General features: G+C 33.6%; 1 protein-coding gene across 8 annotated transcripts in view; it reads left to right on the top strand.

Moving 5' to 3' along the window:
• LOC128996480 (aldehyde dehydrogenase, dimeric NADP-preferring-like) overlaps window positions 1-24,813 on the top strand; it is a 50,373-nt gene that overhangs the window by 22,357 nt on the left and 3,203 nt on the right. For 6 of the 8 annotated variants that reach the window (XM_054421839.1, XM_054421836.1, XM_054421843.1 and 3 more), the window contains exons 3-12: window positions 2,879-3,022; window positions 5,000-5,095; window positions 5,549-5,770; window positions 6,423-6,586; window positions 7,651-7,771; window positions 8,473-8,582; window positions 9,608-9,808; window positions 11,070-11,185; window positions 15,154-15,289; window positions 18,861-19,008. In XM_054421839.1, the coding sequence (XP_054277814.1) occupies window positions 2,879-3,022; window positions 5,000-5,095; window positions 5,549-5,770; window positions 6,423-6,586; window positions 7,651-7,771; window positions 8,473-8,582; window positions 9,608-9,808; window positions 11,070-11,185; window positions 15,154-15,289; window positions 18,861-19,008 (1,458 nt within the window). Of the gene's footprint in view, window positions 1-2,878; window positions 3,023-4,999; window positions 5,096-5,548; window positions 5,771-6,422; window positions 6,587-7,650; window positions 7,772-8,472; window positions 8,583-9,607; window positions 9,809-11,069; window positions 11,186-12,168; window positions 12,285-15,153; window positions 15,290-18,860; window positions 19,009-20,447; window positions 20,821-24,813 lie in introns of those variants that run through there. The other 2 variants (XM_054421838.1, XM_054421837.1) reach the window with 2 other exon arrangements.

The following is a 24,813-nucleotide window of genomic DNA, read 5'->3' as shown; positions in this document are numbered from 1 at the left end:
ACATTATTTTGTTTTTAGTTGCCTTCAACAATAATGTAACATACAAAATTGCTCTACGGCATAAGTTATCAGGCATTCTTCAAAATAGTTTACCACACATTTTGGGTGTTATAAATGGACGTGAAAAGTTGGCAAGGGCACAAAAATACAGTTAAATGTGTATTGTACAGCTAAGCAACCTGACCTGACCACATTGACGGACATAAAGCCACTTCATAAACTAAGACTTAAATAAACATTGGATTATCGAGCTAGGTTTGATATATTAATGTCTCAAAATTGCGTAAAAAAATACGCTTATTTCAGCTTATTGTTTTTAAAATTTTCCCGGGGGAGCCCCCTATGTGCTGGGGGGTATTCCATACCCCCCAGGCCCCCTGGTGTGCCGCCCCTGTTACAAAGCCCCCCCTAGTTTTGATCCCGGGTACGCCCTTGACTTACTTAATTTAAATTAGGCATACAGGGGAAAACAATTTAAAATGGGTAAGTGGAGGGAATAAATTAATCAATGGGGTTTTATGGCGCAAAAAATAGTACAATAACTTTTTAACAGTAATCAGAAATTAAAAAATTTACATCATTGCAATCTGTTAGAGGCTCAATTCAGCTACGTCCATTGATTAAATCCTAGTGACAAATAATACAACATGGGGATAGAGTGTCTATAGTTTATTTATTTATTTATTTATTTATCATACGGTAAACACCATTTTTACAATCGATAATACATGAGGGCAATACAATAAAATATTTATAAATATATATAAGTCAGATTCAGATTCATCTTGCTGAAAAAAAAGATTGCTAACATGAAAAAATGACACCAACAGGATTGTCCAAAAATGCTTTAACAAAAAATTGGATCATGCGTATTATAAATCCTAGTTAACAAGCATAAACATTTTAGAGAAAAATACGATTACCAAAACTAGATAACAATTGATAAATATTTCAATATAATAACAATAACAAGCAAAAATATTAATATATTTGACAGACAAGAAAAAAAAAGAAAAAAAATGACAACAATTAATAACAGTGACGTAAACTAAGTGAAGAATTTTAACAGTGCAATACAAATTTATCTGAATGTGCAAACAACAAACAGGTAGCAAATTCCGGACAGTGATCTCAGGACAATTTCTCATCAACAAAAAACAATAACAATAACAACTTAAACTATGATATTTTTTATGGCTTTCAGTTTGCAGGTGAACACGTCAACATGTTGGCATGCTTGATTTCCAATTCTGTGGAGCCGTGGAATTGTACTGTGGAAGGCGTAGTTTGTAGAAAAAAGCTTTGTTGAAGAGTTGAATGTGCCTGAAGTGTCGAGGAACGTGGAAATTAATTAGGCGAAGTATTTCTGGAGCATTAACTTCGCCGTTCAACAACTTCCAGAGGAAAGACAGGTCTGCAGATTGTCTACGGTCACTCAGTCGAGGAAGGCCCATATCGATGCGAATATCTTCAATCGGCACTGTATAGAATTCATGGCCCAACTTGACGCCAATAGAGCGAAGAAAGCGATTCTGAATTTTTTCTACTCTTGATATGTGGCTGATTTGATGTGGATTCCATATCAAGCTGCCATATTCCAGCACAGGCCTAACCTGAGTCATGTAAAGAGTTCTCAGAGCATTAACATCAAGTCCGTATCTACCACATCTAATGACAAAACCTAGAGCTTTAGAGGCTTTATTGCAGATTGTATTTATGTGCAGGTCTGGGTTTAAATCGTATGACATTAAAACTCCTAGGTCTCGTATGACACTCTTCCGTGGCAGGATGGCATTATTCATCGTGTAGTAGAAGTCAATACGCTGCTCGGTACGGTGATAAGATACCACTGCAGACTTTGAAACATTGATATCCATGTGGTTATCCAGGCACCAATTGTCGATTGAGTGCAAACATTGTTGAAGGGTGGAACAGTCTGCCTGAGATTTTATGCACTTGAAAACCTTGATATCGTCAGCAAACAGCAAGCACTGACAGTCGATACTATCCACAACATCGTTAACAAATATATTGAAAAGAAATGGACCCAGATGAGAACCCTGGGGGACTCCAGAAACCAGAAGTTCTATTGATAGTCAAAGCTAATGCCTGTAAGCTAGGTACATTTATAAAATAAAAGAAAAAATATATTTAAAACAATTATATAACTCAGTTCCGAGTTTAATAAAGTTAGAGAATCTATTTCAAAATTTTATCCACTGCTATTTTTCTGGAAGGGGCGGGCCGAGGACCCAGGTGCCTTATCCGGATGTGTGTGATTGTTGTGCATCAAAGAGTTGCTTGGATATCACCTGGGCTTTACTAAATAAAAGCCACAAATGATTGGTGGGATTAGAACCTGGGACTCTACCACTAGACAAGCTTGCCACTGTTCTTAAATGTATTTTTCAGTGTTAGCCTACTTACATTTATGAAGCCCTCTTAAAACTTTTAACAGTTAACTTATTTTACACAAAGCTATGAAGATGTAGATCGATAGTGTGTCCGGATTCAGTTGATACTTTGATTTGTAATATTTTTTGAGACGGACCCCATTTCTTGGGATCAGAGAGTGAGAAAACCCTATTCCTACTCAGACTAAAAAAAAGGCCATTGAAATGCCATTTTCCTTTACTTAACTTATTGAAACGCAAAAATATATTTAGTTAATCAAAATGCCAACTTAGCCAAAACCTTAAACCTATACTATTGTTCAGCCGCTTAGAAAGCGACCTGCGCACTAAACAAGGTAATTTTGAGGAAATCAAGGAAATTTCATTTTTTTTGTTGTTAATATTGTTAAAAATTTAATATTTTATTTAGCCTATATTTCTTAAGCTGAAAAATGCCTTCCAACTTAATAGGCCTAATTTTACAGATTATTGAAAGAGCGAGGAATGCATTTAGCAGTGGAAAAACAAAACCCTACGAGTTCCGTAAGCAACAGTTGCAACAGCTGTTGAAACTTTACGAAGAAAATGGGGCTGAAATAGTGGCAGCTCTCTCATCTGATTTACACAAGGTAAGTCATTGTTTTTAGATCATCAAAGAAAAAACTTAACATATATTAAAATATTCAAATAGGCCACCACAAACCTTTTTTTCTTTTACAAGTCTACAGTTAGTTTAAGTCAATGAAATGGTCAACTAATCAAATGGTAAGTTGTGATATAACAATTGCCATCTTTTCAAAATTCCTTTTAATCTTCACCGCAATCCCTGGAATCCAGAAGGCACCATGCCTTTCTTATGGAAAAAAATAACAATCAAAGGGGTTATAAATAGATAGGTTAAATATAAGACAAATTAGCCTATACTTACTTTCTTGTAGGCTATATATGAGTTCACCATCTTTGCCGGATCTAGATAGCTTCACAAACTTAAATATAATAAAACTATATACAATATTCAATATTTAAAGAATTGTTAATAATACCTAAAAACTTGGAACAGATTGGCATGGCAGACAGACACTTATCTCATGAGGGGCTTATCCTCTACCTAATTCGTTGAGGGAGTAAAGCAGCCTTATTTATTTATTTATTGCCAACGGATTTCACCAATTTACAATAAGAATTACAATAATAGTGAGATACTCATCATGACTAAATACTAAAACTAAGTAACAATGCGAAACTGATGAACAATACAATAGGGATACATGCAAAATATAAGACAGAAAAAAAACTACTTATACCTAGGAGTAACAAGACATAAATAATACAAGACATACGGTATTGAATAAATAGTAAAAAAGGTTAAAGCTGGGTTTTCCTAGGCGCGGAGTCGGCCAGCGGAGAGAGGAACGCGGAGAGCGGAATTGAAATTAACATGGCATTCCGCTACGCTTCTAGGAAAACATTAACATTAAATTGCCTAAGACAAGCTGAGTCCGCTCTCCGCGTTCCTCTCTCCGCTGGCCGACTCCGCGCCTAGGAAAACCCGGCTTAAGTCTAAGAAACACGTACTTAACAGAGACAAGTGAGACTAACCTAGGACCACTAGCCTTTTTACTAGCATCCCTTTCATTGCCTTCTTTAAAAAAGAGGGAGCTCTATATGAGTTAGGTACTCTAAGGATGGGTATCCTTTAAGTGATTTTAACCCTTCGAGTGTTAAGCGTCGCGTAATCCGCCGTGGTGTTATGCGTCGCTTTTGCGACACACAAACATCGTTTACGGCGAAGGCTCTGGGACTGACTGAATCAGATTGAACTGGATCGAGATTGGTATCGTTGTTTTCAGCAGGTTCTAAGCTCTCTCCTGATGTCTGTTTCTAGACGCTTTTCATTTTAGTTCCGAAAATATTGTAGCAGACAGATGACGTGCGTATTTGTAAACAACTTGGTTAACCTCGCACCGATGATTGATGTGTTTTATTACGTTTATCATTGTTTTAGTGTTAAAAATAAAATGTAGTGATATACGTGGTGCATTATAAGAATATATAAGTGATTTTGAAGGGCTGGTTGATGATCCTGAAGAAGTAGGTAGGTAGTGATATTGATGTAAATTATCCGCCAGATTCCTAGCTATGGTTAGGCTATGCATTCTTAGCTAACGCTAAATGTGCGAAATCTGTTTTTCCCCCATAACTTATTTATTTGCAAACCTACTTCCTTATATTATTATATTTTTGGAATCCTCATAAAATTTAGAACAAAGTGGCTATTTTAAAATAGGCTATTTGTAGACCTAAAATTATAAAAAATTATTGAGCATAAACATAAAATTTTTTCATTTATTTTATAATTTTTGAGAAATGTTAATGTAACCCCACTAAAATTTTAGAACACTTTTTTTGTAATGTTTTATATATTAAATTGAAGCCCATAATTTACCAAACAAAATGATATATAAAACAGTATAGGCCTACTTTAGAGTGTTTTTAAGTTTCTAAGATACATTTTAATAAAACCCTGCTAATGCGCAATAAATGGGCCGACATTAATGCCATTATTATGGACACTTGGTGGGTTAAATTTATTTGTATGTTTTCAGAGCAAGATGGAATCGTATGTAATGGAAATAGATTTATTGAAGAATGACATTAGGAATACATTAATACATTTAAAAGACTGGATGAAACCTGAAACGGTAAGTGTATTCATCTTCATTGTAAGGTTCTATATATAAATAAAGGATAATTAAACTCTGACGATGGTTCAGAATTACCTGATGAGGTCAAAACTATAGTCAACACAGAGGAAGTTAAAACGAATGACAGATTTTTAGTCAGTCAAACCTATTATACCCTAGCATTTTCTATCAAAACCAAGATTTTTAAACCAGATTATCATTTCTTATCCACAAAAAATGGCATGAACAGAGAAGTACAGATTGTTCAGATTAAATAAAAGTAGGCTAAACAGCAGAAGAGAAATACTATCTAACATCTTACTTACTTAGAGCTTGCCAGCTAGAGAAACAGTTTCTTTTAGCTCTCAAATATCCCCTGAATTACTAGTCTACTGAGATACACTTTACATTGATGAAATATTTGATAATTCGTGTTAAAACATGAGGGTGATTTTCTTTTTGAAATTTCAGCCAGAGAAGGCACTGGCGAACATGTTTGATGGTGTGAAGATTCTGAAAGAGCCCTATGGCGTGGCACTAGTGCTTGGAACATGGAACTACCCAGTACAACTCACATTGCTTCCAGTCGCCGGTGCAGTGGCTGCTGGGAACTGTGTCATCATCAAGCCTTCCGAGGTTGCGCCAGCCAGTGCTAGTCTGATAGAACGGCTGGTGCCTAAGTACCTGGACTCGGTAAGTTGCTATTGTTGGGGTACGGAATTTGGATTGTAGATGGTTCATGTAGATAGGCAAATGCAAAGTTAAACCGACTGCCTACCTCTTTTATAAAATATGAAGATAGTTTGTTTTACATAAAGTAATATATGTTATCTTTATTGAATTTTATTTTTATTCTTCGTATCCTAATACTAGTGGCATTCTAGAACTTTTTTGCAAGGGTATTAACCTACTAATACTCAGCTCAAGTGTGTATTAAGTTTATGGAGATAAACTTTCTACACCAGAATCTCGACAACAATCACCAGTTTAACATGTGATTAGGGGTGAAATAAATACAAGGGGATTTGAAAATCACTTGATGTTGAGGGTGGCCTGTTAATGAGGATTTTTTTTATTTGAGCTACCACTGTAGGTTATATAGTTTTCCTTTTAATAATGCCACTGGCGTGTCTACGTAAAAGTAATCAAAGTGGATTGATAAACTTACTTTGACAACCTAAAATTTACGTTTATGACATTGAAGTTAACTAACCTAATTTAACTGACCCAACATTACCTTTTATAGTACAATTACTCAACTCTTGTTCAACAGACAGTCAGTCAATGATGGTTCCAGTAGATGTAATCGCTTCCATTCACCTAACACGGTGTATTCTGTCTGCAGGAATGTTTCCATGTAGTCACTGGAGGAGTGTCAGAAACAACGGAATTGTTGAAACACAAGTTTGACTACATCTTCTACACCGGCTCCACCTCTGTAGGCAAGATTGTGCGAGCTGCTGCCAACGAGCATCTGACACCGGTCACGCTGGAGTTGGGTGGCAAGAGGTAGGCCTACAGGTCTCTCAGAGTGACACTTTTATATAAAAGATGTTTTATTTTTGGAACACAAGTGAGAATGGAAAATACACCTTTCATTGTGTGATAAAATTTATTGCTGACTTTGTTGGGCTATTTATAAGTTAGCTCCTGCATTAGCTAAGTTATAATAGTGGTTTTCACTGCAATACGATAAAAGGTACTTTTTCAGAATGTTGATAAAGAATTGTTTATCACATCAAAGTATGACACATTAAAGCATTTCTTTAGATTATAGTATAGTACTATCTATACATTTATAAACAGTGTGTGTGTACTAAAAAGAAAATGAGTGAAAATGTGGAATAAATTTATGTACAAGCCTTCTTACAGACTAAGGACGGCTTATTCTTTTTTGTTAGGGTCGCTCACTGGAAGTTTTAATTTTTAATTCAGAACAAGAAAGTAATAGCATTGATGTAGTACTTACAAAAATCAGTAATAAAACTGATTGCCTCTAAAAATAAATTGAACATTAATTCTTAATGTTTCACTTTCCAAAAGACAATAAAATATGTCATTACACTCTAAAATCAATATGAATTTATTTTCGTTCGGAGTGGACTATTTGTTTATCTTTTAGATGTTACTTTGATGGTTTGGAGATCAGTGTCAATAGTGAGACAAACTTAACAAAGCTTTGTTTAACACAGCCATTTTAGTTGTTAGGGCCGAGAATAACATCTTTGAAAAAATTGACTTGAAATCTCACCAAATATAAATGCCTTTACACATTGAAATATAGTGCAAAACCGGCTATAGGTTCAAATACAAACACCATACAACTAATCAACCGTAACAGCCACTAACTAGCCTTGTGTTAATTATTAATATTCTTGTGTCATGAGTATATAATTCAAATGATGTGAGATATACAAAGAAAATAATTTCTTATTGCAGGATCTCTTTATAGATACAATAAACACTGATGGAATAAGTACACATTTAAATCTGTGTCAGCAAATGTTTAGATGGGTAATCAGGCCCTGCGCATACTGTGGGGCAAGTTTTGATTAAATATGTACCTGTTACAGCCCTGTTTACCTAGACAGTACAGCCAACATAAAGATAGCAGCCAAGCGCATACTGTGGGGCAAATGTGTGAATGCTGGACAAACTTGCATTGCTCCTGATTACATTCTTTGTTCTCAACATGTAAGTATCGTAGTTTGAATGTTACAATTAACATTTTGTATTTTTGTAAGTGTATATGTTTCTACGTTCAAACAACAATGACTGAGCTGAATATCTTACAGGTACAGTAGAGTCATTGATCATTGACAGTAAAATAACATAGGTTATTTCAACTTTGGTTAGTAACATTTTAAAAAAGGTTCACATCGATTTTTCGACTAAACAATTTCTTATATTACTCAACCAAATCATATGTACACAGGCTTTTTTTTGTCCTAGGACGTTAGGCATGAGCTCGGATTTGTTTTTCACATAACTTCAGTCTAAACCTAGGGGTTGCGGCATTATCTTTAGATAAAATCCATTGGTGATTTAGAGGGATTTGAATCCGGGACCTCAGGGACCAAAGTTCAATACTCTAACACTAAACCAGCTCGCTCCCTAATTAGTCACAATAGTGCAGAGTCTTAGTAAATGAAAGTGTTTGTATCCTAAAAAATAAATTACATTTCTTCCTTAAACCTAGGTAGTAGTTCACGGTTTACTATGTTTTTAAATTGTTGGAAAGGCGGTTCCGCATTCTGATCTACTTATTCATTATTGAATACAGTGATGTGTAGCTGTAGATGGAACCTCACGGTAAAACAAGCGTTGATAAGACCTACTAAAAACTACACAAGATTATTTGAGTTTGGTTGGTTACTAGATGTGTTCTTGTCCAGGTCCAAAAACAGTTCCTGAAGGAAGCCGAGGTTATCCTGAAAGAGTGGTACGGAGACCGATCCCAGGACTCACCAGACCTGTGCAGGATCGTTTCTGACAGACACTTCAAGTGAGTTCCCATTCTTGTCTTTCATGTTATAGCTTTAACTATTGATACAACTAGACATTTCATCCCCATGATAGAGTTGTTGCCAGATTTAACCATTTTTACCATAAAAAGGAATTATTACTTACCAACTGAACATCTTAGCTTTGCTTGCACTCAGCTATCCATAGCAAAATCTGATTCATCTCCTTTGAGTTCCAAATACGACTGATATCTGACATCAAGAGCAACTAAAGAATTAATTAACCCAAACATTAAACAAACCTTTTTGCTAGCAAAGTTAGCAGATAGTTTTAAACTATCTTTGCTTTTGTAACTGTCATTATTCTAAAGTGTTGTCTCTCAAATCTGGTATTCACTTATTGTAGAAATGTGTGGCATCGTAGGACTGTACTGCTACAAAAGAGGATTTTTGTGCTTTAAGTTGAGGACAAAATTTAAAAAATCTACCTAACTAAATCAATTAATAAATATTTGGGGCTCAGTCCAACTAAAATTCCAAAACACATTTTTAGATGTGAGTTTTGCAGATTGAAGCATGCAGTTTAATTAGCCCCAGTCCTATTGTTTTTAAATATTTCACAGCCAATATGGTTAGTGTTATATATTTTGCTTCTGTACTTCTTATATTAATCCATATTTACTTCCCAGTTATGAATAAACAGTTATGCAAGTTACAAGTGCTTGTATTTATTAGTTAGCATTGTAGGATCAAAATTTTTCTCAAGTAGTTTAATAATTTTCAATTATTAATTATATCTCGATGTGAATAAAAAAGTTATCAATGTTGGTAACTTTTGATTTCATCTTGTAGATTTTGGATCTAAACCGGATATATCTTTATTGAAAGTGGATATAAAGTTTTTACATGTTTTTCAACAGTCAGGTAAATGTTTTTAGGCTAAATAAAATAATTGAAAGTGAAATTTATATGTTATTATTTATTTAGACAGGCAAAATTAAGACCATAATGACCCTTTCTTACACTTAACATGAAAAATTGCACAAAAACTATTTTTTTCACTCAGGCGGTTGGTAGACTTGATGGACACCAGTGGTAGGATTGCTGTTGGAGGGGAGCGAGATGCCACAGATAGGTTCATCGCTCCTACAGTATTGGTTGACGTCAAGCCAACAGACCCAATCATGCAGGAGGAGATATTTGGACCCATTCTGCCCATAGTTGTCGCAGAAAACGCTTACCAGGCCATTAGCTTTATCAACAGCAGGTGAGTAGGTTTTAAGCTAGTATGGTGAACTTATGGTTTGATTGTAGCCAAGTCTTGGTTTAATAAATAATGTAGGCTGCTGTATTTCATTTTTACCTCAGGGTTGATAGCAACCATATATTTTTTAAGAAACACCATCTAGGTTACTTCCCATCTAAAAGAAAAATAGTTAATCTATATATTTAATACACAGTTGTAAGTCTGTTTTCTCAGTAATTACTGGACCGATCTACAAGATTTATGTCTCAAATTAAAGGGGATAATGCGTAGATTTGCCGAACTTCCTTAGAATTTATGTTTTTTCTAAGCGCTACGATCTACAGCCCTTCAAAGGTCGAGTCAATACAATTCTTATTGAAGAATATAATACACAGTTTATAAATTATTCATCAGCTGTTTAATGTTTGTCAGACATTTTTTATTATTTTTATAACCTCACTTTCAGTATCCTATAATACGAGCAATGTTTGCTTGTAGTTTTTAATTTTATAATCATAGTCTTAGTGGTAACTTTAGTAAGTTTTAAGCCATATAGGATTTCAATCTAGTAATTTAAGTTTTTGACAAAGATAAAAAATTATAAGTTTCAACACCTAAAGGTTGTATAACTTTACATTGATAACAGTTACAATCATAGTGATTTAAGCACTATTTCTTAAAATATTTTTTATATTAGATAAATGATAGTAACTTGCACTTGTAATGGAAATGTTCAACATTTATTTTTTATACTCTTGTTGACCATTTGGACCAATCTGAAGATTGTTTACCAGGGACATATTATTAAATATATTTTGTTTTAGAATCTGTTACACCAATAATTGGTAATTATCCAGTAAAAACACTTCAGGTGTTGTTATCACCGAGATTGCAATATATGCTCACGTGTGCTGCGGCTGCGGGAAACGATCATGGTATTGCCTTGTCTATTAGATATACTGATGAGTGTTGCCACGATAGACGATCGATCTACTCATTAAAAAAAGCTTTCTTTTAAAGATATTTTTTGGTAGCCTATGCCACCTTTTGGCGGGACAGAAACAATTTGTTCGCAAGGTTTGGATGTGCCGACCGTAGCTCGGAGTCCCCTGCATTAGTTTATAAAATCACAAGCACAAAACTGAAAATAACTGTTGAAAATACTTAAAAAATCTTTTGCACCCATAGTTTAACATGTCAATTTACATTCAATTTACATTTTTTGCCAGCGAAAACGTTTGTCTAGCAGCTGAGTTCAGACAACGGCCAATGTATGTTACAGACCCAAACCATTGACATTGTACGTGTTCAGTGCGGACCACAAGGTACAAGACCTCATCGTAGAACAGACCAACAGTGGCTCCGTCAGTATCAACGAGGTCGTCATGCACTACGCCGGTAAAATAGCACACATTAACATTTACTCTCTATATTGCAGGTTCTTTCTGGTGGCGGAATTCTTGACTTCTCTTCAAATGTCTGTCACTGTATATCTCTTTCTAACTAAGCTGTACTATTTCTTTGTGCTAGGTGGAGGCTATTTGGTTTTGTAATATGTAAGATGTATGCAATAATATTTACATTATCTTTTTCACTTGGGGTGTGTAGATAAATTGAAGGTTGGTAGTTACTATAGGCCCTACAGTTAAATGTAAATCTATCATGCTATGAGATGCAAAATATCTTTAGCCATTAAAATGATAAACGTTTGTCCCATTTATAGCAACAGCAGTTTCTCTTCCTTCTGCGTCTTTAATTGTTTTTGTGTTTTTGTTGCTTGTCTTCTGTTTGTTGTAGAAGAATGGAGTGATAGCAGCTTCTATTGTGTTACTGTTCCTTAATTACGTCAAAGTTACATGTGATCATGTTCCTGTTTTGGTAAGATTTTAACCTGGATGCAGACTGATTGAAAAATATTGTAAAAATTGTCTGATTTGTCAATTTTTAAAGAATAAATTGTTAAAATAGTAAATTGTTTTAAAACAATATTTAAATTAAAACGATAACACTGTTTTACTTTTTAAATTCAAAACAGTATGTTTTTTATAATGTTTTATGGTAAAATTTAAACATAGTTTTCAAAACTAAAGATAGGCACTAAACTTGTATATTTCTGTAAAAAATTTGTATCAAAACAAAATGAATCACACTTATAAGCCATTGTGATGTACAGTTATAATGACTGAAATAAGTCTAGTGGTTTGAACACTTAAGTTTGTTCCAGTGACTTTTATGTTATGTGAATATCGTAAAGATTTTCTAAACTATGGCCATCAAAACCTTAATTTTTGCAACCCACCGATAAGCCAACATCCAGTTTGAAATGTTACCAAAACAAAGTCTCAAATATCGTCAGTTGTTTACATAACTTGTCATCATAGACCTCGTCCTCTGGTACTCTATATCTTCTCTTCAGACGAGGAACAGATTAACCAGTTTCTCTCCCAGACGTCTAGCGGAGGCGTTTGTATCAATGATTCTGTCGTTCATGCATCAGGTTTGTTTGTGTCTCGTTCGCGTTTTTGTCCGCTTTCTATGTTGGTTCTCATTGTTCTGCATGAGATTTTCAAACAAATCAATCGTTTGCTGCACAACTAATTTTGGTTTGGCGTGTGATTATTGTTCACTTGTCCCTTTAAGCCCCAGTGATTTATTGTTTTAGATATGATTATTTCAAATTTGCGTTTTCTCATCTTATGACACAAACTTCTAACATCTATAAAACAAGTTTTCAGTAAACACACCTCGTAAGGGTAAGGGTAGGTAGAAAGAAGCAAAATGTCCACTAAGAGGTACAACCCACAAAGAATCCACTCAGCCTGTCAACTTAAGTTCGGTTGTTGTTAGGTTCCCGTTTCCTTACAAAAACCGAAAAACCTGTTAAAAAATGCCAATGGTATTGAAATACACCAAACAAAAATCTTCTTACCATCTGATCATTGTTTATTGTTCAAGGGCCGCTACTGACAAGTTTTTTACAGAAGGAATTCCTTATCTTGTAGACAATACTAGTTTAAGAAACAATTTTAATTCTTGATCAAATCAATTTGATTCTTGATTGTGTATAAATATAAATTTCCCAATTTTTCTCTAAACCATTTTGAAGAGCTTAAAACAAACAAATAATTTTGTATGTTGAAGTGATTTTGTACGGTCATTGAATACGGAGAAAATAAAAACCATTGTATATTTGAAATTCCATTTTATTCTTTTGGAGAATAACTTGTAGTTTGCTTGTTTATCGATATATTTTGATCAAACTTGGCAAATTTATTCATTTTATACTAAGTTATTATATTTTACTAATAAACCCACTTTATTACCCTCCCTGTAGCAGAAAATCTAGGTAATCGTTAAACCTAATGAATATTATTTAAATAGATTTTATTGAAATTCCAATCAGCCAAATGGAAATTTGCTTAGTATGCAGGTTTGCTGGGACAGATGAATTTTTGTTTTGTTTTACGCTCAATTAAAGTCAATACACCGGGTTTTGGGGCATAAAGCGTTTTTTATTCTAATTTATTTAGGAGAAACCACAGTGTCATCAGTTACTTAATCATCTGTTAGAACTGAACCTTTGCTAAATCATTGTCTATGTGTTGCACCAGCTTTTTTGTTTGCTTCTCTTTGTTGTTAGGTCTTCTATAACTCTGCATGAGATATCAAAAGAATGTTGTCATTTTGTCACCATTCTGTTTGAACTAAACTGTGCCAAATGAATGTCTTTGGGTCTCCTATGTTTGTTTGGTTCTCTTAGTTTACTGGTCAGCTTTAATGCTTTGCAAGATACATGCAAAGGGTTAAAAACGAACCCATGATTTGTCACACTACTAATATGGTTAGATCTGTGATTATATTAGAAGTCTCCATAACACTTCACGTTTCCATTTTGAACTTAAACTCTAATTTTAAAACTTTTCTTTTCAACTTAACAAATGACAATTGCATAATTCATTTCCCAAGGTTTTCAGAAGACAAATTTTTAGTCTTCATGTCCAGTAGCATTTTAGAATAAGGAATCACAAAATATTGTAAGAGAAAGCGGTCTGAACCTGTCAATTTTTGTTGGATATGCCTGAGATGAAAACCGTCCTTCTTACAGTTAAGTCCGAGGTAGTAACTACTATGCTAGCAACACACCCCAAACTTGAAAGTATTTGGAACACTAATGTTCAATTTCTCTACTTCTTAACAAACACATGTTTTATCTGTGACCCCCAAAGCAGAACTACGGGTGACAGTGTGACATTGTCGCAGAACGACGGCGAGGCCTGCAATAAAACACATTTTTGAATACATAAAAAAATGAAAACCTTATTTTCACAGGCAAAGTAAAGGCCTCATGGTCCTTTCTTACACTTAACCTGTATAAGTTTCTGAAGAAAGTCTACAACTTTATTTTCTGTAGAAAAATTCTCTGTTCTGCAAACAGTAACGCTACAAAACGTCATGCATTACATAAACGAAAGCTAGGATGTCAATATACGGTGCATCGATCGTGAGTAAACACATAGAATAAACAAATTTCTAAAGCAAATCAATATAATAACAGTAGACATATTCAAACGGATATAAGCTTTTGAAAACTTATTATTTCCAAATATTCATTAAAACTATCACACACGCAGTTTATTTACACTTCATGTAACTTGAACCGTTTAAGCCTGTAGAAAATCTTTGGAAAATATTAAAACGTTCTGTTTTGGGGACTGTGACTAATAATAATTTATGATTTGGTTCTGGTATAACTTCTACTATAAAACCATCTACAATATATACTGGCAAATTATATAATCAGGTATTCTACAGAATGCCTAGGTTTATTTATAGATTGCATAAAATGAATCAGGCAAGGTATGCAATAAAGCACATTACAGTATATACTTTGCCATGTCCTTCTATGAATACTTGTTGACACTCCAGATAACGTATGAAATACACTGTTGTAGAACTTTTGTTTCCTTGTTTGTCCTTAACTAATCTAAACTAAGCTAACCCATCCATGTACAAAATATTTCAATTCTGTATAGCACGTATATAGTTGTTTAAAAAAAAATTAATACTTTGCCACCCACAACTGTGTGAATTCTATAAATGCATAGGCAATATACACGATTCCTAGTCAAAGTGCATAAATTACTATTTTTGTTAGTATTAGCTCAATTTCATACTTAGTCTAAAAGCTTCATTAAATGTGCAGAATACCTGGATTTATTACTTACTTACTTTTCTGGCTTCATGTGTATTTTGAAATATTGGTTGGTTTTAGTACTCAGTAAAACTTGTTCAAATAGATTTTACGAAAGAACAATTACTCAAATTTTAATTTTACCTACCATTGTGACGAGTTGGTTCTTGCACAGTTGAGAGTCTGCCGTTTGGTGGTGTTGGCAGCAGTGGCATGGGATCGTACCATGGCAAGTACAGCTTTGATACATTCACTCACCAACGCAGCGCTCTCATCAAAGACTTCAACCCCCTCCTGGAGTCCCTATCAGCGTAAGTTTTGCAGTGATTACAAGATCTAATAAGTTTAGTGCAAGTATATAGGGTGCGGTAAGGGGAGTAAACATCCCATTTCCCATCCCACTGATACAGTTGTAACCAGTTATAGATTTAAGATTTACACAGCTGAATTGGGCCTCCGCAGAGTGGGTTTGATAGCAATCAATTACTGATGATTGCCAAGTAAATCAACCTTTTAACCAAGCCATACTGAAATAAAAACACACCGTTACTGGTGCTGTGTAAACCATATCATATCTCATATGATAAATCAATCATAGAAAAATAATATTTACAGTAGCTCATTGAACTATGTTCTGTTTTATTAAAAACTAGCTGGCCCGACAGACGACGTTCTGTCCTAACGTGGTTTTATATCAAATACTCGTTTATTAATTATTTTCAAGATGAGCTCATTCGCATCGCCATTGAGTATACACGTATAAGAGTTGTCACATAATGCTATTAGTTGTTATCGATTTTGGTGATGTAGTTCAGGCCGCTGACGCTTGGGTCGTGGTAGTCTGTCGATTATTGGTACATGTAATCAACTCATCTCTAATAACTGGCATTTATCCTACTCAATTAAAAATTTCTAAGATTATTCCTGTTTTTAAAAAAGGGAAACATAAGGATGCCTCGAATTATAGGCCGTTAGCTATACAACCTTCACTCTCAAAACTTTTTGAAAAAAGTATGCTTTATCAGTTGATAGATTATTTTGAAATTAATAATATGTTGGACCAAGATCAACATGGTTATAGAAAAGAAAAGTCCACCATAACAGCATTGATATCTTTTATTGAAGATATTTTAGAGAATTTGGATAAAGATAACTGTATTATTGGTGCTTTTTTAGATATGTCTAAAGCCTTTGATAGTGTTCACCATCCTACCTTAATAAATAAGCTTAAAAATTATGGTATTGATGGTAAAGAATTAAACTGGATAAGGTCTTATTTGGAAGAAAGGCAACAGTATGTCAGTGTTAGATTTGTTGAGAAGCAAAATTTGTACAATATAAAATCTAAGTTAAGGCAGGTACATTACTCGGTTCCTCAAGGATCGGTTCTTGGACCGTTCCTATTTTTGTGTTATCTGGGAGGTATGCAGGAACACCTAACTAATAAAATCCAGAATACCAAACTATGTTTATATGCAGACGACATCAGTATGTCAATACATGACAGGAATACAAACAGTATAGAATCCAAAATAGAAAATGCCATTTCAATAGTAAACACTTTCCTCAATGATAAAAATCTTTTACTAAATAAGAACAAAACTACTTTGGTTAAATTTTCTTGTAAAAACTCAAAAAACAATGAAATTTTTAATAACTTTGAGAATAACACCAAGTTTTTAGGTCTTATAGTTGATAAAACATTAACCTGGTCCAAACATGTTGATCATGTTTGTAAGAAAATAAGTTCTGGAATCTTTATAATTAATAGACTTCAACCTTTTTGCAATGTACAAACCCTTAAAACAGTTTACTATGCCCACATTCACTCCCATATAACTTATGGCATTGAAATTTATGGGGGTACGAGTAATCAAAATTTAAAAAGAATTTTATTATTACAAATGGAAGCTATTAGACACATCCTAAATTTAGAAAGAACCTCTAGCAAAAATTCTTTAAGAAAATATTTCAAAGATTTGGAAATTTTAACAGTTCCGTGTTTATATATCTATAAAACAATTCTTTATGTAAAAAATAATGAATCAAAATTAGAGCGACAACAGGATATCCACAATTACAATACTAGATATAAACAAAATTTCACAATTAAAAATCATAAAAAAGAAAAATATAAGCAAAGTCCTCAGTATATTGGCATTAAATTTATCCATCAACTCCCAGATGGCATAAGGAAGGAGCAATGCACAATTAAATTTAAAAAGAAACTGAAACAATTTTTAATAGGAAATTCTTTTTATAGTCTGGATGATTTTTTTAACTTTAAGTAATGTAATTTTATCTAACTTTAAGCAATATATTATTTTATCTAAAAACTGTTCTTATAAAAATCTTTTAACTTTATGTAATATATTCCTTTATGTTATTTAAAAATAACATAATGACGCATTCATGTACAATGTATCTGTACGTTTTGAATAAAGATTTTATTGATTGATTGATTGATTGATTGATAGTGCAGTGTGCCTCTGAGAACCTTTTAATTAATTAGTATTCAAAATATATTGTAAAACAACAAAACTAGAAACAAACAAACAAATTTCATCAACAAAAATTACATTTTACAACCTACAATGAACGCAATAATGAAAAAAACAACCAAACTGCCTTACCGACAAGCCCAAGGTGGAGCACTGACGCTACTCTGCAACAGCGCTGTTCAGGTAATGATAACCTCCACTGATGAGTGGCTACTCTAGTACGTGTATACTCAATGGCATCGCTCAATCACGTCCTGGTTGAAGTTCGTTCGCCACGCTCACTCGCCTCCAATTTGAAGTTCTTTCGCCACCCTACACATTTTATTGTATCCCACAGTTTAATGAAAATATTTTCCTCCAATGCATTGAAAGGAATTTTTTTTATTTTAAAAACCAAATTACTAAATAAATAATGGTTGGATGGATTATAAATTGCCTTACATAAAAACCCTCACCTGGCACTAAGGAACACAACAAAAAAAGAATCATCCAATTCAGTGCAATCGTTCTCGAGTTATGGAATACCATCAAAAAAAGGGATTCATTTTTATTTATATAGATTGGCTACAGGTGGTCCATATAAATGAAATGTCTATTTCATTATGAAAATGCCAATGAACAAGTCCAAATATAAATAACAATATGCAATCAACAATTTGTTTCATCATCGTATTTTTGTAACTTATTTGACTGTTTTTATGCAGTGAAAGTTAAACAAATTATTTAAATAAATCTTTGCTATTTACATTTTAATTTGGCAACAGTTAAAAACTAAAAATATAAAATTGATGATGGTTTATTAGACTTATTTATAATTTACTAGCAGTTACCCGTCGGCTTTGCCTGACATAGCTTTATATTTTATTACTTCTACTGTACTACTATGTTAATTACTGATGATAAGTACTGCTTATACCAAATTTGATAATTCTCATATTATATAAGTCATATATTTTGTGAGATATAGTTATACCCAACCACCATCTATCTGTCAGTCTGTGCTATTTGCCTTTTACAAAATATAGGGATTTATCAATTACCCAGGGTAGGGTTTGATTTATCAAATTTTATACCCAACCTGGATTAAGGTTGCTTATGTTCGATTATTAAGCTAATCTCAACTTAAGCATAATGTTTCTGCAGGTTAATGTCCATTTAAATTATGTTTAAATACACTACCAACCTACTCATCTGGTAGGAGTGCCAAATCCTGTCTATAAACAAACCCTCCCATTACACCAAATAAAATAAATATAGATGACAGATGTATCTTTGAGTTAAAAAGCTCCTATCAGTTGGGAATAAAAACCAACTGTGGACTGGCAGGGAAGGATTGATTAAGTTTTTAAACATGTTTTGTAACGATTGCCCGTGTGTTCAGGAGTCGGTACCCACCTTACTCGGACAAGAAGATGAGCTTCATTCAGATGATGATGAGGAAGCGAGCTGGATTGAGGATCCCGTACGCCACACAGCTGTTCTCATTCCTTCTTGGTGCGGCTGCGACATACGCATTCATCCAACTCAGGGTAAGTACAGTCTGGTATTATGGTTGTGTAAATCTACATGTAAGACTACTTCACGTTTGGACAACTCAAGAGTGGTTTTTTGTCTGAATTTGATAAAGGTCTAAAGCATTACAAGTATATACAAAAGTGAATGAATACGTTTGATAACCAAATATTATTTTTGTGATTGCATATAGTTATAGTCAAATAGATTACAGAATAGGACTGGCCTTTGAAGAGGTCGGGGATGCGACATTGCCACGTCGTTCTTGGCTGGTGAGCTGACGTTCACCTAGAGCCCGGCACCCTCCTTACTCTATCTTTCCACTTGTAGTTCAGTTCAACACTACAAATTAATAATTTATTTGTTCTTGGTGGTATCGGTTAGTATTGTTATATTTTTAAATCGTATGGAACACAAAATTCATCCCATACATTATTATGGTTTGATTATTTGCTTCCAATTGTCTTTAAAATGGCTCTAACAGCTACCAGATGCAGTTTTTTTTTTTTAAATAAATATAAACATAAAATTAATAAATTTTAATTGAATCAATAAATCACCGTAACAGTTAATAACACAAAAATGTGACTATAAAAAATATTGTTAATCACAATAACAGTAAATTAATATGACCAAACAATTTGTATAGGCTAGCAGTTCTAAAATATTGCTCAGCTTATTGTTTGATACATGAAACAAAATTAACAAGGAAATGAAGAGGATATAACCTTCCATATTATTCATTTGAGATGGGGACGCCACCTATGAGCGTATTTTAACCTAAATATGAGTGTAGAATGGAGTGAGATGCCTTGTGTAGCTTTGTTACTGGCCTGTTTCGAATTATAAGCACACTTTAAGGCAATTTCTTGACAAAACAAGAGAATATGCTCAAAACGCACAGGTCAGCTGTCGGACAAAGACTGAGTGCGTGGGACAACTTGGCAACAGTGGACAGTTTTCTGAAAGCTGATTGGATGCTGCTTGCCCTTGCCCTCACAACACGAACTGGTTTCGGTCCTATTCTGTAATCTATTCGACTATAGTAAACTAGAGAAGCCTACTATTTTTACAGTAACGGAATATAGTTGTAAAACTTGTACGTACTTGACAGGGTGACTTATACTTGGCGGGTGCGTTGATTTTCCTGGCTACTGTGACGAGACCAAGCATTGGGGTGGGAACAGGCTAGAATTATGTGGGTGAAGTAAATAACACGACAATCTCTCAGATTTGAACTAGCCTTGCTTGGTCACGATGGTAGTTTGGTGGAGTCCTTAGTTAAAAAATAAACCTACTAGTATTGGTTTTCATGACATACTCCTCCAAAACTAATCTTGGAAGAATCTAAACTATTTACTCACTGAAGGTTACTTTATATCCCACCAAACCTAATTGTAACACAACTGTTCAACATTGTTGGCTTGTATTTTAATGGTGTTGGTTTAATTGTTAGGCTCGAAAGTACACAGCTTGAAGATACGACTCTTCACTTCACTTCGGTTTAAACTTAAGTTTTGTTTTAATACACCTATAAAGTGGCATTTTCCCAGATAAAAATCTTGCAGCTATAACAGTTATCCAGATTACACAATATCTGGATTCTAAACAATTTATCAGTGTCTGTATTTCAAAGTAGTGTCTTTACTTCAATTTATGATCAAAACCATGTTTAACCAGAATTTTTGTTTCATCCAGTTTGGATATCTACTGTGCATAAAAAGCCACACTTCCTTTGTAAGGCTACCTGTAAAATCAACATAGTTTCATCTTTATACATTATTATACAGATTGTTATTTATGATCGATTGTGTTGCACGTTTTAAAAGTTATCAAGGAACTTAATCATAACAATTTATTTGATTGAAATATTTATTCATATTTAATATATAATTTTTGCACATTTAATATTAACTATTATATTTTAATAGCTTTGTCCTATTGGCTTGTTAAGTTGTTGTTGTTATTAAGTTGTTAATGATTTCAAATCATTGTTTCTTAATACTAGTTATTTGATTTTGTACCATGTATCTGATTTTTTTACTTGTTTTGTTTTCTTTAATATTTTACCAATGTACTGATATTGCATTCTACAAATAAATGTATATTTAAATGATATTTTATTTTGCGTAGAATCCTTTGATCCCTGGAGTGCCAACTTTAGGTCAATTGCTAATGTTAGAACATGAATTAAAAAACAATTTCCCAATAGCTAAGTCAAATTGTGGTTGTTTAACTACTTACATACCATACCAAGTGTTTGGCAAAGGTTGGTATTGAAACCCAGCAATAGGAAATTTGTTAACACAAAACTAGGGATGGACGAGACTGAATTTTATGTTCGAGATGAGATTGAGGTGAGATGTTTTTTCTTGTCCCAATTTGAGTCAAGACTATAGATCTCATTACTATAGGGAATTATTTGTTTGTGCAGTTTTACAATGGTTAACCCTAGGATTGGCGAGACCAATTTTCAGTATGTGCTTTGTGGAGTGGCACGCTTATTTTGGTGAATTTGTAAGGTGGTTTTTCAAAAATCTGTATAAAACTAGTAAGTAGAGATAAACTATTGAGCTGTGCATCCATTTTGTTTGTAATATTCAATAGAATTTAAAAAAAAAATAATTTTTTGAAAAAAGTAAAAGAAAAAAAATTACTTGGCGGTTGTGAGTTCACGCGTTAATTCCATTCAAATGTAACTCATGATTAGATTGATATACCTATGTTATAAGGTTCATTCTTATAAAAAATGAAACTTCAGAATCTCATCTTTCCATTGGTATAAGAGTTATGTCATTTCATTGATTTTAACTGTGCGTAAAATGCAACGGGAGAAAATGTTACGTTAATCGACAAATTTTGTTGGCTGCCACTTCACATAACACAATTTGAGATTGAAATTTGTTGTTGATTCGCCACTTGTAATAACAATAAAGCACTATTAAAACAACAACTGGTACTTTGGTATTATACGGAGGACACAATTTTAAAGTGCGCTGTGGCGGTTATGTTAGGTTTTGGATTATCATAAATATGTTTGTAGGACTTTCCTTGTTTCGTTATGAATCAAACGATACCAGATGAGTCATACTTTCTATTTATGATAAACCCAATTTAACATAACTGCTGCAGTGCGCTGTATAAGGGTGGCCTCCGTATAATATCAAAGTACCCAACAACTAAAGAACAATAACTCCTTTATTACAAAAGTTTATACAAAAAAAATGTACAAATAAACAAAAGCTTATAAAAACCTAAATAGTTGTGAAAATCTTAAATAAGAAATAAATCAAATAAGACATCTTTAATGTAAAACTGCAACATGTACACCACAACTAACTGTTTAACAAGAAAAAAAATCTATAAGAAACTAGATAATTGTAGTAGCTTGTACAGTGTTACTTCTTACTTCTGATCTCAGTGATAATGATATCACATACAGTAAAACCTAGTATATCCGGGACCAGCGTCATAAAACTCATAACGGATAAGGTAATTACGGGATAAACCGATTTTACGGATTTTTGTGATGTACACAGTTAAAAACGCCTTCAGAAAGTCTCTGGAATACCAGCAAAACAGGAACACGTTGTTGCTCTATATCATTTGCAAAGGCATTCTTAGCCTATTTAAATGAAATTTCAATCTCATCTTGAAAAAGTCTTCGAGCAAAGTCAATCTTGCTTGAACTAAGGAGATTTTTAAATATTGCAAATTTCTCCTAAATTTGAGACACACCCATCCCTACGCAAAATACAAAAATGCCTTTTAAAATGGCTGTATGATTAATACCATAGACAAAAAGAATGAAATATAGACTGTTAGCCGTGCTAAGGTTGCCATGGTTACCATAGGTTCCGGCGCACACCGCTGTAGTTTACGTAGCGTGTACGCCGTAACTACCGTGGTGCTCCAAGCGGTGTGCGCCAGAACCTATGGTAACCATGGCAACCTTAGCACGGCTGACAGTCTATATTTCATTCTTTTTGTCTATGTTAATACACAGACAAACTGAATTACCATTGACCAGAGTTTTTGGGGAGCTACAGACACAAGAGTTGTATAATTCTTGTAGAGTTAAATATTACAATACAGTAGACTCCCTCTTATTCGGACACCTTTTAACCGGACATCGGTTTAACCGGACTACACTCGGCGGAAATTACATCTCTTTACTTTAACCGGACAATTTTTATCAGCACATTGGTTTAACTGGACTAGATCGGCAGGAAGTGGGCACTACTGAAAAGACTGTTCTCGTGGGAAAGATTTGAGACCAGTAATGACGTGTCTAAATACAATGCTCTCCTAAATTTAAGTTAAATATCACAGTAAACAGTCCGTTTTAACAAGTTTTTGGGGACGTTGGTTTAACCGGAAAACCCATTATCCTACTACCCGAAGTCTACTGTATTACCTTAGCTTATGAAAAAATTAGATATTATGCTTTATGATCCAAACTAAAACCCTATTCACTGGTTATTGTTCACATTATAAAGCTTTCATTATCCTTGTCCAACCGGATGGAGAAAAATATAACTGATGGAAAATCATTTTATTTTCATAACTAAGAAAAAAAGTTTTAGAAATTTCAAAAAAAATTTTTTTGTATTTTGAATATTGTTTTTTAAGTTATGACATTCTTGCTCAATTGCTGTAGACAAGTTTAAAATATGAAGTTTGTCCTCTTTTTACTCTTGTAAATACTGTAGTTCCCAAAGCTATGTTTGAATAGTAAAAGACTAAAGTTTCATAAAATCGTATAATCTAAAACAAGCGTGTGTACGGGCAAACTTTAATTTTCGTCCGAGGATTTTTGATTTTTTTGGTTGAATATCGATCATATGAATTTGGCCACGAGAAATCGATTGGAGTTGGTCACAATGCTGGGAAAAATCCTGTTTCTGTCCTACAGCCCTTGAAAGTACCCATGTTATTGTCAATAATTTTTTATGCGGCAGTTAACAAAACAGCTGTTACAGGTTATTTTTATTATCATAATTTAGATTTGACGTGTAAACAAAAATAACTGCGTTGGTAAGTTTGGACTAAACATTTAAAAATATATTGTATTTAGTTTATTATGTACATATAAGTGTTAAATTTTCAAGGTTAATTTTCAAGATTAAAAATAAAACCCGGTTGACTTCCGAAGAAAAGATATTTACAGAATTAGCAAGGGAGAGAAGGTACAATCAATCATCGAGAAACAAATTTCACCACTTTGTTTACAACCGAACAAGATCCAGAACCAGCTCATACATCTCATAAATGTCTCAGAACCTCGGTCAAGTCATGCACTGAAGAATGAAAGTAGTGAAATAATTTCAGATCTTATTGCTGAGCAATAAAAAAATTCCTAAAACCTATGAAGTCGGCTAATTATTGATTAAAGCAGAGATTAATTTTAAAGCATTACACACCCACATTGCAAGCAGAAAATATTTAATAAACGGTATCAGCATTCTGACACATACTTTCTCCCATAAGTTTGTCAACAACCTTTATCATGTGTAAGCAATGAGAGTAAATATACGGAAATGGGATTTGTACAATTTTGTTCAGAATTTAAAGAAATATAACATAGGCCCTACTAAATTTTTATCAAAATCGTTCGGGCCATTTTTAGGGAAATCTGATTTTTCTGTTATTTTATGGGGTTTTTATGGGAAAATAACATAATTTACAGTAACTTTTGAACCATAATTTTTACAGAAATGGGATTTGTACCATTCTGTTCAGAATATAAAGGACTATAACAGACTAATTGTTTTTCAAAATCGTTCGGGCCATTTTTGGGAAAATCCTATTTTTCCGTTATT

This window comes from Macrosteles quadrilineatus, unplaced genomic scaffold (assembly GCF_028750875.1).
Source record: "Macrosteles quadrilineatus isolate MER2022 unplaced genomic scaffold, UCM_ALF_1.0 Scaffold_6__1_contigs__length_79288215, whole genome shotgun sequence".
In the NCBI taxonomy this organism is placed as follows: domain Eukaryota; kingdom Metazoa; phylum Arthropoda; class Insecta; order Hemiptera; family Cicadellidae; genus Macrosteles; species Macrosteles quadrilineatus.
The sequence above is the reverse complement of the archived record's forward strand: the minus strand, read 5'-3'. Positions and strand labels throughout refer to the sequence as shown.